Source organism: Chelonoidis abingdonii, chromosome 1 (genome assembly GCF_003597395.2).
Source record: "Chelonoidis abingdonii isolate Lonesome George chromosome 1, CheloAbing_2.0, whole genome shotgun sequence".
NCBI lineage: Eukaryota > Metazoa > Chordata > Testudines > Testudinidae > Chelonoidis > Chelonoidis abingdonii.
The window spans coordinates 70,178,379-70,194,576 of record NC_133769.1 but is presented as its reverse complement, the minus strand read 5'-3'; the positions used below and the strand labels follow the sequence as shown (position 1 = coordinate 70,194,576).

The following is a 16,198-nucleotide window of genomic DNA, read 5'->3' as shown; positions in this document are numbered from 1 at the left end:
TTATCCCAGCAAGTGGCAGTAGCAGCAGAAGGCAGAGATGTCAAACTCTAAGGCTAAACACTATATTCAGCAGCCTGAAAAAAACCTGTCTCCTGAAAATATACTACACAAAAGCCAGTAGGACTTTATCTGCAATCAACTGAGGCTTAATATTTGTAACAGATAAAACTCTAAAATGTCAAAACAACATGTTAGAGTACTGCACATAGACACAAAATAAAAACATTAATAAATGGAAGATAAGGCACTAAATATTACTAAGATGATAAATATTTATAATAGAGCTTTGAAAGCATAAAAATCTATAACTGATAGTCATTATTACAAATATGGAGCCCTAAACCTGAATGGGTTCTGTAAGTGCCCCTGCAATACCAACAAATGGAAAAAAAAAAAAAAAAGCAACCCCCAAACCATCCTGTTCCCAGCCAAACACTGTCTTTTCATCAGGGCTTTGGAGCTGTGTTCCAGCTCCGCTCCAGCTCCAGGCAAAAGCCTGCAGCTTCACTGCTCTGGAGCTGCTCCATGCTCCAGTGCCGGGCTCGGCTCCAAAGCCCTGCTTTTAATCTCAAAGCAGAATGGCAAAACTCAAAAATAAAAGCAAATGCATATGAAGGCTATTAAAATTCAGTAAAAGAAAAAAAAGACTTCTGTTGCATACTTTTCAACATTCAAAATACAGCAATCCAAAATGGATGGGTTGAACTCATATCTTTAAATGACGGCAACTCTACGTGAGCAAGTGGTGTGATGACAATCTCAAACTCCATTTGGCCTCTCAAGATATTACAAGCAAAAGCTTCCAATCAAAAGGTATTTACACTTCAAAATTGCTTTAAGCCAGCTTTTAACAACATAAAAGTGTGTAGTAGGGAACATTTTCAAAGCTTTGAGACTCATACTATCACATCACCAAGAAAGTTTTCCTTATCAGATGTTGTATGCCAGATGTGCCTCCCCCGCTTCTGTAATGCAGCTCCTATCCCATGCAAGAAAAGCTTCTGTTAAAATAAGAGTCACTTTCTCACCCGTCACCTTTTGAAAAAATTAATTTGATGGTCAGAACAAAACATCAAGCCTTGAGAAGATGAAGCCTGGAAACTACAGAAGAATTCAGATTTTCCAGGCAAGACAAAACTAGTGAACTAATCCAAAGATTATGCTGATGTCACTGATCATCTTTGTTCTGTAGCCTTTTATTGTGAGTCAAAGGACTGGGAGAGAAAATGAACAGCAAATCAGGGAGAAAGCATTTACTGCAAAAACTATTTTACAAAACATGAAGGTCTTTCTTTTGTCATTACAGATGCAAACTGACAGAAAAAGATTTGTCTGTGAGAAGTAAAATTATTTGTGGTTGAATGGTTATATTATGGAATGCAACCCAGACTGGTGAAAGGTTGTGTCACTGTTTACCCTGTAACCCTGAGCTTGTCTTGATTTTGAGGGTGTCGCAGGCAGAGAGCTACGGTAGCAAAGCACTGAGGGTTAGAAGTGACAACTTGATCCACTCTCTTCTGTGAGCCAACATGTAATTAGAACATCAGCCAGTGTATTTTTTCTCCTCAGAAGAGAATAGGGCTCAGAAGAATAAGATACGTTTCTGATCAAAGCTCACACAATAATTGATTCAGAATTATCACCCGTTTGGATGCAGTAGTCACATTGTCAATTCAAATTAGAATCATTTTTGTTTCAAGCGGAATTCTGAGTTGTCAAAAGAAGATCAAGATGTTTGAAGCTCTATAAAATGCATATTCAATTATTTAGCCAAAGACAACCTGCTACCTTGAGTCACATGTTGACTCTTCTCCAGTGCAATCCATAGCAATAGCATTTAGGGGTGTTTTACCCATAGCCCGTGACAGGTGAAATGAGTGAAGAACTACTGACTCCAAGCAATGAGCACCCAATACGGAAGAAGAAAAGGATTAGACGACTGGAGTGGAGTCTGATCTAAGAAACCCCTGCATTATACACAAAGTCAGCAGACCCAGTGAATTAAGACTGTCCAGGTTCTGGGTGGGCAGTTGAGTCACTGAACTACATATGGAATTTTTCCACAACAGAAGATTTCAACTCTGGTTATCTAGAACTGAATTTCCTAGTGAGAATCTAGGTTGACTCTGATATATCCTTTTTCTTCAACTAAGGCCTTGTCTAGACTACAGAGCTTTGTCAAAAGAAGGAGGTGTACACACTGCACTGCTTCTTCCACCAAACAACTCTCCTGCTTGCCGACAAAACAAAACCATCTTGACAAAAGGCGTAGAGCTTTTCGCAGCAAAGTTATATTGACAAAGTGTGAGTGTAGACACCTCATTTGGTTATGTTCTAATAAATGGCTCCAGGAGGTGCCCACAGATGCCTTATTGTTCTGGTCAGCAGTTCAAACACTGCTGCCCTGAACCAAGGTACACAGACATCCACCCTTCCCCCTTTAATAGCCTGGGAATTTTTGAAATTCCACTTCCTGTTTGCGCACATCACATCTTCCCAGCTGACCAGGGCAGCTCCACACAAATGCTCTCCCGGTTGGAGCACACCTGAGTTGCTGGATCTGCTAGCACTGTGGGGAGAAGAGGCTGTGCAGTTCCAACTCCACTCCAGCCACAGGAACTTCAATACCTATGGTCAGATTTCTCGTGGCATGTTGGATAAAGGCTATGAACGGGACATGCAGCAGTGCCATGCACAGATAGAATAGCTGAGGCAGGTGTACCAGAAAGCAAGGGAGTCAAACTGTCGACCTGATGCTGCACCAAAGACCTGCCACTTCTATAAAGAGATGGATGCCATCCTCGGTGGAGACCCCACCGCCACCGCCACGAGCCCTGTGGATACATCGGCAGGGCTGGAGTCAGTGGACTCAACTCCAAGGATGAAGTCATGGACAAGGAGGTCGAGTTGGAGGACAATGTGGAGCACATGGCAGGATCATCCAGTGGTGCAGCAAGTCAGGATCTCTTTTTTCACTCTGGAGTGATCTCACCAGTCCCAGCAGTCCATCTCTGGCATGCATGATGCAGGAGAGGAGAGCTCGGATAAGTTGAGTTGATGCTGCTCAGTTATAGGAGGTACAGTTGTCCTTTGCACTGCATATTCTTGAAGTAAGTGAAGGGATATAAATGTATATGACTAGCTGTGTTTGCGTGTGCTTCACATTCTCCCCTGTGCAGCTAAGCAGTGTGGCGGAACAATGTGTTAATGCACACCGAGATTTCACAGAATTCCTGCAGAGATCTCCAGGAAAAACTTTTCTGCAGGTACTCGCCAATCCTCTGCCAAAGGTTCCTTGGCAGAGGTGCTTTGTTCCTTCTCCTGCTGTAGGAAACCTTCCCGTGCCAATCGACAATCACTTGTGGAGGGACCAAAGAAGCACACAGGCAGACAGCTTAGGGACACAGTCTGAGGCCACATGCATGGAGGAGATGCACTCTTGCATCCTTGCTTACCATCAGGACTGAAATATCAGTTTCAATAGCCCCCGCCTGTAGAAAATGGTGGCAAAATTTACAATATTGTTCCTAGTTGCCTGCAGTGATCCCCTTAAAAAAAAAAAAAAAAAAAAAACACCTAGACCCTTTGCCCCATCTTGAGCACCTCTTTTCCTCCCCCCAGGCTGAACTCACCATGTTTAGGGCATTCGACAAGCTGTGTGCTTGCTAAGGCACAATGAGAAACTGATTCATTTAAATATTTAAAAAGATGTGCATTTTACTACAATGATTCGATGCTGGGCGTGCACTAACAATCATGCTTCCGTTTATTGTTTCTTGTGCTTCTGCAAATGTGGCCTTCAGGGGAACCCCCCCCTACACACCAGCAGAAAGGAAGTGACCAAGGAAGGACAAGGAGGACATGTTTTGAGAGGTTCTCCAACCCTCAGAGGCCAAAAAACAAGAACACAGGGTGTAGAGAGAGACTTCAAAAGAAAATTACAAATCAGACAGGCCCGACAGAAAGGAGAGCCAGGAGTGAATTTTAATGGGGCAGGAGCAGATGATAAGTGATGGAGGAGAAAACGGAGATGCTGAAGTCCCTAATCATGCTGCAGGCAGAATACGTGCATGCTCCCCAACCCCTTCCAAGCCAATACAGAACTGCTTTTCAAGTCCTCCCCAAACACCTCCCACACATTCCTTGCAACTTCCTAGAATGTCTCGATACTCTGTTCATGCCACCCCTTCGGACAGCTTCCAAAATTATAGCTGGACTTACAAACAGCTATAAGAGCCTCCACTGCCTTTCACTGTTATCGCCTTTCCCACCAAGTCTTTTGTATGTGTTGTTAATTGGTATTTAATAAAAACATACTCTCTGAAAGATAACCAATCTTTATTTGTCTCCTACACATGGTGGTTGCTGCTGGAATTAATACGATGGCAATTTGATCATTTGCTGACTACAGGAATCATCAGGCCAGGAATCATCAAAATTTTCATGCAAGGTGGCAAGTTACCAGAGCATGGCAGAGTGCTGTATAGAAAGACATATTACGGTTGCTCATTGTCAAAATGGTGCCTCAAAGCCTCCATAATTCAAATAGTGTCCCCTTGTACCCCTCTAACAGCCCTGGTATCTAGCTGCTCAAAATCAGCTGCAAGGCGACCAACCTCCACACTCCACTCGAGAGGAAACTTTTCACCCTTAGCCTCACAAATATTATGGCGCACGCAGTAGGTTGCTATGGACATGGGAATATTTTCCTCATTTAAGTCCAATCCATCATAAAGGCAGGGCCAGCATGTTTTTTAATCTTCCAAAGGCATGTTCTACTGTCATTCTGCATCTGCTCAGCCTATTGTTGAAGCGCTCCTTGCTGCTGTCCAGGAATCCCATGTAAGGCTTCATGAGCCATGGGAGTAAGGTGTATGCTGGGTCTCTCAGGATCACTATGGGCATTTCAACATCCCCCGTTGGAATCTTCTGGTCTAGAAAAAAAAAGTCCCTACTTGCAGTTTTCTGTACACCCCAGTGTTCCTGAAGATGAGTGCGTCAAGCACCTTCCTGGACCACCCCGTGTTGATGTCAGTGAAACACCCACGGTAATCCACAAACACCCGCAATACCATAGAGAAGTACCCCTTTCTATTAATATCCTCCGTCGCAAGATGGTCCGGGGCCAAAATTGGGATATGCCTGCCATTTATTGCCCCACCGCAGTTATGAAATCCATTGCCACAAAGCCATCCACTATTTCACACACATTGTCAAGAGTCACAGTCCTTCCATAGCAGAATGCGATTAATGGTCCTGCACACTTTTTGTTAATACGGTCCCAACGATAGACTTCCCGACTCCAAACTGATTCGCGACTGACCGGCAACAGTCTGAAGTTGACAGCTTCCACAAAGCAATCACCACACACTTCTCCACTGAGAGGGCAAGCTCTGCACACAGTTTCAGGAAGGTGGCTTTCCGCATCTGAAAGTTCTGCAGCTACTGCTCGTCATCCCAGACTTGCATAACAATGCAATCCCACCACTCAGTGCTTATTTCCTGAGCCTAAAAGCAATGGCACACAATGTGCAGCTGTTCGGTGAATGCCAAAAGTAATCTGGCGTTGCTTCTTTCCATGATACGCAATAGGTCAGGCACCTGTGACTCCTGTTCAGATTGGATGCTCATGATATACTGCATGACCAGCCGTGATCTGTTCCTAACAGTGACCACAACAGTAGAGAACAGTGCAAGATCCATGCTTTCAGACAGAGATGGAGGGCACACAGCAAACAGGGGCCATTGAAAAATGCCACAAAACGCAGTCAGAAGCTTATGGAATGATGAGACGGAAAGAACTTCATAATCTGAGGCTGAGCCAACACCTATGATGCACTGCAATCCACTTCACCTTCCTACAACTCCTAGCAGCAGAAGGCGGCAAGTAGCACAGTGGGATAGCTAACCACAGTGCACTGCTCTCACTATCAATTGTAGAGCATCAATTGTGGATGCTCTCTGCCAACAGAAGGACTGTTGTGTGAACCTACACAGGCGACATAATTATATCAGTTTTTGATCGTTGGTATAACTTCCGTTGACAAAATTCTGTAGTGTAGACAAGGCCTAAACCAAGGCTCTCAAATACTCTTACAACCTCTTGAACTACTTGTGGTGCTGTTTGTTGCCCAGCCACTTGCATTAAGTCATCCAATTATAAGACAAGACTTCAGGTGCCCTCCCCTTAGTTTTGCTGCTTTCACCTTGGTAAAATCTTAGCACTGAAGCTATCTTAAGTGGCAAGCCAGAAGAACACTACAATGACAGGCACTATATAAACAGTTAGCTAGAGGCAGAAAATATAGTTTTGCATCTAGAGTATGCATTTGAAAGAGGGTCTAGAACCCTTCCGTTACTAAAATGTAATGAAGAAAATGCTCTCCGTTTGCCACTTGAAAAAAGATTCTAAAGGGCCTGGCTGTTGAAAGGAAATATATAGTGATAGTGCTGCAAAAGTGTCAAGTCAAACAATTCCTTAAAGGAGTAAAGGGCTAGAGTATTCCATCTCCTAATGTCACCTTCTCAAAAGGATATGCCGTGCTGGAACAGGAGGCAATCATGGGAAAGGTGTTCTAACAAACTACTATAGACCCTTATGCTGTGCATAATCATACTAAGGTCATGTCTACACTTATCTCCGGAGTGATCGATCCAGCAGGGGTTGATTTATCATGTCTAGGGAAGACGTGATAAATCGACCACCGAGCCCTCTCTCATCTACTCCGGTACTCCACAGGAGCGATAATAAGCGTACGCAGAGTCAGTGGGGGAGCATCGTCAGTCGACCTACCGCAGTGAAGACACCGCGGTAAGTAGCTCTAAGTAAGTCAACTTCAGCTACACTATTTACTTAGGTCTCGTCTACACTGGGGGTGGGGGGTGTGAGCTAAGTCCTCAATTTTGACTTTTCTAGAAGAACTTCGTCCTTCTACATGCGTCTGAACTATAAGAATCTCCCTGCCTCAGGATGATTCTTGGAGGAGGAATAATATAGTTCATTTTTTTCCAGTAGATTTGAAGAACGTTTTTCGAATCATAATCTCCTGTGAAAGGAGTAGCTTTTATTAAGAGAATAAGCAATGCTTCAACAATGGGCCAGAAACACAACCTCAAGGACAAAAAAAGAAAGGCATGTTCTTGTGCAATGGCCAGGGTTGGACATGCTCCTAATCATTCTCAAATAGCTGAATTTGAAAAGTAGATCCAGGCCATCTATCTAGGACTTCTCTGGGAACTAAACTACCTTTATCTCTAGCTGAGAAACTATGAGTAGGGCAATGAAGCAGTTCATCTGAACTACCTGTGTGGTCCACACACCAACTAACTTACATAGGCTACAGCTTAAAGAAATTCCTGGAGTACAGGACATTCTGTCCTTATTTTGACTTCATACACTTTGTTATGAGATTACTCCATTATTAAAGGGCAAAACTATTGTTTGCTCAGCTTACATCTTTTTCCGACCGATGTGGGAACATTGAAGACTGGCTGTAGTACATGTTTTCATCGTGGTAGTCACTGTCGACCCCCTCTACAAACTTCTTTCTTGAAGCACCAAACATGCTGTTTGTCACCTAAATAATAAGAAAAATAATTACATTCTATACACAGTAGCTTTCTAAAGAAGCAAGAGAGATAAAGCAATTTGTATATTAATGGTCACTTTTAAAAACGTACTGTTTGTGTTGCTACATATTTTTATGCTGTTATGCAGGTACTTCTGTACTACAGAATGGCCTAAACATTTCATGGGCATATTCTATCACTAAAAATAAGTTTTGATAAACAGCTAAATAAATAAGGAAATACTGTCATCCCTCTTACTGGATTACTATGATATTTCAAGGTCTCTTAAAACCGGAAAACAAAAGCATGACATTAATTTTATATTAACAGAGGTGCAAAAGCATGCATTATATTATGGAATACGAGGAGACTTCTTTTAGATCAGTGTACTTCTGCATATAAAGCTTTTTTTTTGCTTTCAGCAAAGTTTCAGAATACCAATTAAGCATTTCAGTGCAATAATAAAAAAGATTATACCTGATAATGTAGACATTTCTATACAATGAAAAAAGCCTGGTTAGAAATGTGAACTTAAGTCCAACATTCTCAGATATTTCTGATCTTCTGTAGAGGTCATTTTGATTTCTGGTTCAAAGAACTCCAAAATAGTTATGACAAAATAAAAGATTACAAAGCCATACTTATTGGGAGAGCCAGTGGGAACCCTTATATTTAGGTTATTTAACACTTTCCATTCTAAAGAATTTTTGCACTCTTTTCTTTAAGAAGCATGAATACATACATGCTTGCAATCAGTCTTTGATATTCATCTGGGGGAAACATCTCAGGTTGTAGAAATGCCTTTTTTCTTTGTCCCATAAAATTCCATTTAGATTTAGCAAAATTGTCAAAAAAAATTTAGTTGCTATTTCCTCTCCCTTGCTTTCCTTCAACCTCTGGAAAATTTTGGTAGCCTCTCAAAACCGCTAAACGTTCTAAGAAGTCCAGCTCAGGGAACTGCCTGAACAGCAGCACCATCACCACACTTTGCTGGTAGTACCTGGGAGCTGCCAGAGTCAGTGAGGCAAGGGGCAGGATAGAGCTGATTTGAGAGAGCTGGGTTTGGCTTCCCATGCTAATCCCTCCCACTGTCCCAAGTGCACTCGGGGATGACATGGGGGGACAAACTAGGACAGACACACCCAGACTCAGAACATGGCTTCAGTGTCTCATTCCCCCATGCTCTGGGATAAAAATCCTCCTTCTGCCAGCTACTGTAGTTACACTTATAGCTCAAGTAGTGAAAGTCTCTGCCAAAGGCTCAGGCTTCAAATTCTGCTGAGGATGCTGTGACAAAGTGGCACTGTTCTTAATGTTTCCTCTGAATACTGTGCTGGTGCCTCAGTTTCCCCTATCCATTTCTTAAGTCTCCAGTGTGCATAAGTGGCTGACACTCTGTCTCCTGGCAACAAATGGCCTGGGCCCTTCCCCCCTGCAAGGGGATGGCTAAAGGTGAACAAAGATCAGGTGACCTCCTGGCTTGGGAAAGAGACAAAGGAGAGAAAGGAGGTGCTGGAGGGGGTTTTCAGTTGGGAGCTGGCTGGGAACAGGAATTGAGGGCAGATGGGGTTGTCTGGCTCACTGGACCCCAGAATGGACCCGGCTGAGGGGGCCTGCTCTCTGTACCTACTAGCTCTGTTTTAGACCATGTTCCTATCATCTACTAAACCTCTGTTTTATTGGCCTGCTAAGGGTCACGTCTGACTGCGAAGTAGGGGTGTGCGCAGGACCCTCTGGCTTCCCCAGGAGCCCACTGTGGGAAGTGCATGGAAAGACAAAGGATGCTGAATGCTCCAAGGTCAGACCCAGGAAGGTGAAGCCGTGTGAGCTTCTTGTCCTGAAGACAATCTGCTCCAAGGGAGAGAAGGCTCCCCAAAGTCCTGATTGGCTTTGTGAGGAACAGTTCCAAAGCATCGCTCAGGGACTCCATGACAGATGCACAATAGGGAGACTGTCAGAGTTATACACAAACACACACACACCTACTTTTACTTTTGTCCTTTAAAAAAAACCTAGGAAATTAACACTCTTAATTTTTTTGTATGTATTTGGGTTTCAAACTGAAGCATTCGTTAGGAAATGTCAGATTTACAGTTGCCCTTTTAATCTTAATTTGGCCCCATATGCATTATTATACATAAGGCGCTACCAAATTCACAGCCATGAAAAATGTGTCATGGACCGTGAAATCTAGTTTCCCCTGTGAAATGTGATCTTTTGTGTGCTTTTACCCGATACTATACAGATTTCACAGGAGAGACCAGGGTTTCTCAAACTGGGGGTCCTGCCACAAAAGAGGGTTGTAAGGTTATTGTAGGGGGGTTGCGGCATTGCCACCCTTACTTCTGCGCTGCCTTCAGAACTAGGTGGCTGGAGAGTGAGAGCTGCTGGTTAGGCGCCCAGCTCTGAAGGCAGGGCGCCGCCAGCAGCAACACAGAAGAAAAGGTGGCAATACCATATCATGCCACCCTTCTGCACGCCTGCCTTCAGAGTGGGTCAGGACCCCTACAGTTATAACACCATTAAATTTCAGAGTTAAACATCTGAAATCATGAAATTTATGATTTTTTAAATCCTAGGATCGTGAAATTGACCAAAATGAACCATGTATTTGGTAGGGCTCTAATTATACAGTCTTAATTGCAGGATCACACACTATTTTCCCCAGGAATCCTACCTCAGTCAATGCACAGGGTAGATTCATAAGGGGGCAAACTGAGGTTGCACAGGCAACCAACCAACTGTAAATTCCTAACTTTTGAGTGCATTACTACCCAATCTAAACAGTATTATTTAAATGTAGTTTTTATATTAAAAAAAATTAAGAAAAGGAGGTAACTGAACATCCAACAATGAAGCCCCTTGGGCTTTTATCAACATTAAAATGTTCTGCTATTAAATCAGATATATTAAAACATTAATTATACACTTAACTAAAACAAAAACTGAAGCAAAGCTTTGTAAAATCTGTATTTTATATGGTATCTCAGTATTCTGTAAACCAAACAATATATACAGCTATACAGTGCTTGTGTACACCTCAGCTAGCTAATAGACTTCCCTCCACACAGCCAGGGTTCACATAATCAGCTAATGCGTGAAAATGCACATTCTTCCACCTATTGTGGATAAGCCTACCGTGCAAAAAGATTGGCTCGGTCAAAGTTGTCCTAGAATTTAAAAGGATGGGATGTTAGTCACAATCTCAACCTCCTGTCTCTCTGCATGTAATATGCATGTTTAAAACAACTAACTCCTTGAAATATCAAAAAAGAATCTGAAAAAGAGTCTAGAAAATAAAATGACACTACTAACTATGGAGCATGACTCCTGATATCAACTTGTGAATTTTCAATCATTCTACATCTTTGGCATAAAATGTGAAGTGGTAGGAAGCTGCATCATCAAAAATGCTGTGATCTTCCCCTAAGCAGCAATGTGGTTAGTGCACCACAGATATGAGAGTTATTTGAATAATGGAATGGTGAGCCTTGGCGGAGCAATTCTTTAGTCAGGTCCCATGCCTTCTGCACTAGTGATCCTTCAGAGTAAAGCAGAAAATATGCCATTTGGCCAAGTGTACAATGAAATAAGGGAGTGGAGGGGTTGTTCACTGATCCCATTAGGCAGTCAACTTACCAAATTCCCTGAATCATGCACAGCCAAACTCTTAAATAATAAAATAATTGAAATATTTTAACTCCGCTAAAGTATTTGTATACATGCTCCTAAATCACACTTACAGTTCAGTTAATCAAAAGTATTTATTGCTGCTGATCCCAAAGCCAACTTATTTGCACAAATTCCCATTACTCTTATTGAAATAATGATTTTTATACTCAGAGTGCAAGCAATATGTAGTTCAGTAAATTTCAGCTTTATTGGCTGAAACTCCATAGAAACTGAATAACTCTATACTAATGTTGTTGTACTAACAGTAATTCATCCCCCATTACAATTAATGTCATTTTGCTGCTTCCAGTATATGAAAGGAGAGTGGTTCTCTTTGTTAATATGAAATCCACATATAGCATTTATCAAAACACTTTTATAGTCTCATAACTTTACATGATATTTTCAAGCACATACGAGAGTCCAGACTCTGAAAAACTCAACGGCAGCTACTGAAATTTAGCTGTATTTAGATAGTAAAATATTTCTTCTTTACTGTACTGATCAACAACATTTAAAATACTATGCATGGAAGACTTTAAAGTGGAATTCAGTTATAGTGAAAATCTGATTACAATGAAATGAAGTATTACTATTCTTTAGATTGTAAACTCCTTCGGGCAAGAGCCTATAATCTACTGTATTAGCACAATTCTAGACAATATAAAATAATACACAAAGAAGTTTCCAAATTACATCAACATAGTCAACTGTCAGATATACAGTGAAACTTCACCATAAGCATTAAGCATATGTGCCGAGTTGTCTCAGAATGCAATTGTCACCTACCAGATCAAACGGAGCATTTAACAGCCTAAGGGAAAAGACGGTTACTCACCTTTGTAACTGTTGTTCCTGGAGATGTGTTGCTCATATACATTCCAAGTAGGTGTGCGCGTGCTGCGTGCACGTTCGTCGGAAGAATTTTCCCCTAGCAACACCCAGCGGGTCGGCAGGCGCCCCCTGGCGTGGCGCCCGTGCGGCACCGCATATGTACCCCTGCCGACCCGTCCGCTCCTCAGTTCCTTCTTGCCGGCTACTCCGACAGTGGGGAAGGAGGGCGGGTGTGGAATAGATATGAGCAACACATCTCGAAGAACAACAGTTACAAAGGTGAGTAACCGTCTTTTCTTCTTCGAGTGCTTGCTCATATCCATTCCAAGTAGGTGAATCCCAAGCCTTACTTAGGCGGTGGGGTCGGAGTTGGAGACTGTCCGAATGCAGACCAAGACCAGCCCATGGGAGAGCCGCATCGTCCCGGACTGCTGTACCAAGGCTAATGGGCACAAAAGGTGTGCACTGACAACCACGTGGCTGCACGACATATGTCTTGTATAGGCAACCATGTTTTAATGCAGCGCCGTCACCCAGGATGAGATTGTTGCGATGAACAGGGTGACTTTTCATCCTGTCTGCAACGGCAACAAATAGTTGGGAGGTCTTTCGGAAGTGTCGGGTGCGGTCAATGTAGAACCCAGCGCCTACGAACATAGATGAATCAAGCTCTGCTCTCGTGCGAGATGCATGAGGTTTAGGATAAAACACTGGAAGGAAAATGTCTTGGTTCAGGTGGAATGGGAACCACTCTTGGCAGGAAGGCCGATGCGGACGGAGTTGTAACCTTGCTTTATGGCAATCATCGTGTATGACGGGTCCGCTACCAGAGCGCGAAGCTCCGAGACTCTCCTGGCCAATATAATGGCCACAAGCGCACAGCCACTTCCACGATAGGTACAGGAGAGAGCAAGGTGCCAGGGTTCTCGAAAAGGAGGGGCCATTAGTTTCGAGAGAACCAGATTGAGGTCCCAGGAGGGGGCGGGACAGCGGACCTGGGGATACAGGCGCTCCAGGCCCTTGAGGAACCTCGAGACCATCAGGGTGAGAGAAGGCGGAGGAAGAGCCCTCTCCTGGATGGAATGAAGAAATGGCAGCTAGGTGAACGCGGAGGGATGAGAGCGCGAGGCCTTGTTGTTTAAGGTGCCATAGATATTCCAAGATCACTTGGATGGGAGCCTGAGCCGGTGACATTCCTTGTGACTGACACCAGCAGGAAAACCTCTTCCATTTTGCCAGGTAGGTAGCCCTGGTTGCAGGTTTCCTACTTCCCAGGAGCACCTGCTGCACTGGGGTGGAACAGCGCAGCTCCGCAGAGCTCAGCCAGCCAGGAGCCACGCGCGTCAGGTGGAGGGACCGGAGGTCGGGATGGAGAAGCCTGCCGTGGTCTTGTGATATCAAGTCCTGATGGACCGGCAGGGGAACCGGACTGGCTATGGACAGGTCCAACAGCGTGGAGTACCAGTGCTGGCGAGGCCACGCTGGGCGATGAGAATTAGCCGGGCCTTGTCCCTGCGTAACTTCACAAGGACCCTGTGCACCAATCGAGGAATGGTGGGAAGGCATATAGGAGCTGGTTCGACCAGGGTAGGAGGAATGCGTCCGAGAGAGAGCCGCGACGAGACCGCGGAAGGGAGCAGAACATGGGGCACTTCCGGTTGTGCGGGAGGCGAAGAGGTCGATTTGGGGAAATCCCCACCGCCGGAAGAGAGAATGGACTATGTCCGGACGAAGGGACCACTCGTGGGCTAGAAAGGACCTGCTGAGCCGGTCTGCCAACACGTTCTGGACTCCTGGAAGAAAAGAGGCTGCAGATCCATGCCGTGGGTTATACAAACTTCCCACAGTGTCATCGCCTCCTGACAAAGAGGGAGAGAGCGGGTCCCCCCTGCTTGTTTATATAGTGCATCGCGGTGGTGTTGTCCGTGAGCACTAAGACAGAACGGCCTCGCAGGTGAGAAGAAAACGCCTGCAGGCGAGGCGGACGCTCTCTCAGCTCCCTGATGTTTTATTGTGCAGCGACAAGCTCCCGAGCGGACCAGAGGCCCTGTGTTCGACGAGGACCCCATGTGAGCTCCCCAGCCCAGAGAGGATGCGTCTGTTGTTAACTGAAATGGACGGCTGTCTGGGGTGGAACGGTAAACCCGCACACACCAGGGCGGGATTTCGCCCACCATCGGAGGGAGTGTAGGACGCTCTCTGTGAGTGTGACAACGATGTCCATGCTGTCCCTGCGTGGACGGTAAACCGAAGCTAACCATATCTGCAGCTGGGCGCAGGCGGAGAGTTTGGCGTACTTGGTGACAAAAGTACACGCCGCCATGTGATGCTGGCCTAAGAGGCTGAGACAGACCCTGGCCGAGGTCGTGGGGAAGGCTAGCAGGCTGTCTATAGATAGAGAGTAGTGCCTGGAAACGGCTGGGTGGAAGTGAGGCTGTCGCGACCGTAGAGTCCAAGACGGCCCCGATGAATTCTATCCTCTGAGATGGTACGAGGATGGACTTGTCGAAATTATCAGGAGCCCTAGAGATTCGAACAGGTTCCTGATAACTGTTATGTGCGCGGCGACCTGAGCTTGGGAGGACGCGCGAACCAGCCAGTCGTCCAGGTAAGGGAAGACACATATCCCCTGGCGACGGAGGCAAGCGGCCACTACTGCCATACATTTCGTGAAGACTCGTGGGGCAGAGGACAGGCCGAATGGCAGGACCGTGAATTGAAGTGCCGGTCCCGCACACACAAAGCGGAGAAAGCGTCTGTGAGGCGGGTAGATCGAAACATGAAAGTACGCGTCCTTCATGTCGAGAGCAGCGAACCAGTCTCCCGGATCCAGGGAAGGGATGATAGACCCCAAGGACACCATGCGGAATCTTAACTTCCTTACGAAGGCGTTGAGTCCGCGGAGGTCTAGGATGGGTCGGAGACCTCCTTTCGACTTGGGGATTAAAAAATAGCGGAGTAAAACCCTCGGCCTCTGAGGTCGTGAGGCACCTCTTCTATCGCTCCGAGTTCGAGAAGCGTGAGGACCTCCTGCCAAAGGAGATGCTCGTGAGAGGGGTCCCTGAAGAGGGACGGGGAGGGTGGGTGGGAGGGTGGAGGCGAAATAAACTGTAGATGGTATCCAAACTCTACCGTGCGCAAAACCCATCGATCTGAAGTTATCGGGTCCACGCCGGGAGGAAGGGAGAAAGGCGGTTGGAAAAAAGAAGAAAGGAGTCCGGGAAGGACTGGTGCTCTGCTCTCTGGCGCACCTTCAAAAGTTCTGCTTCGGTCCCGCCGGTGGTTTGGCGGTACCGTTGTTTTGCCCCCCGGGAACGGACTGGCGTCGTCGGTTCACCCGTCCCGCCTTCTGTTGAAGTCTTGGCGGGGCGTGGTGGGGGATAAGGGCGCTGAGGTTGCTGCCGAAAGGATCTCCGCTGGGTCTGCGGTGTGTGCATGCCCAGGGAGCGCATTATTATGCGGTTATCTTTAAGGCTTTGCAGCCTTGGGTCCGTCTTCTCCGAGAAGAGGCCCTGCCCTTCAAACGGGAGGTCTTGTATGGTATGCTGCAGCTCCGGAGGTAAGCCGGAGACTTGCAACCAGGAAATCCGTCTCATGGTAACTCCCGACGCGATGGTTCTAGCCGCTGAGTCGCGGCGTCGAGCGCAGCCTGTAAGGCTGTCCTTGAGATCTTTTTTCCTCTTCTAAGAGACTTTGAACTCAGGGCGGGAGTCTACCGGGATCAGTTCAGTAAACTTGTCCATGGTCTGCCAGGTATTAAACCGTACCTGCCTAGTAGTGCTTGCTGGTTTGCCACACGTAACTGTAGACCCCCTGCGGAGTATACCTTACGGCCCAGCAGGTCCATACGTTTAGCCTCCCGCGATTGGGGCGGGGGCTGGCTGGCCATGACGCTCCCTCTCGTTCACGGATTGGACGACCAGAGAGCATGGAGGAGGATGGGTGTACAGGTAGTCGTACCCCTTAGAGGTACCATGTACTTTCTCTCCACGCCTCTGGCCGTCGGAGGGATCGATGCCGGAGACTGCCAAATAGAGTCCGCTTTGGCCTGAATAGTGCGTATGAAGGGCAAGGCGACCCTCGTCGGTGTATCGGACGAGAGGATGTCCACTACAGGATCCTC

General features: G+C 45.8%; 1 protein-coding gene across 5 annotated transcripts in view; it reads right to left on the bottom strand.

Annotated features, from left to right (window-relative positions):
• Nucleotides 1–16,198, bottom strand: part of CNOT2 (CCR4-NOT transcription complex subunit 2) — a 166,222-nt gene that overhangs the window by 63,651 nt on the left and 86,373 nt on the right. For all 5 annotated transcript variants that reach the window (XM_032803807.2, XM_032803806.2, XM_032803803.2 and 2 more), the window contains one exon: nucleotides 7,455–7,577. In XM_032803807.2, the coding sequence (XP_032659698.1) occupies nucleotides 7,455–7,565 (111 nt within the window). In that variant the 5' untranslated portion in view covers nucleotides 7,566–7,577. The remainder of the gene's footprint in view (nucleotides 1–7,454; nucleotides 7,578–16,198) is intronic.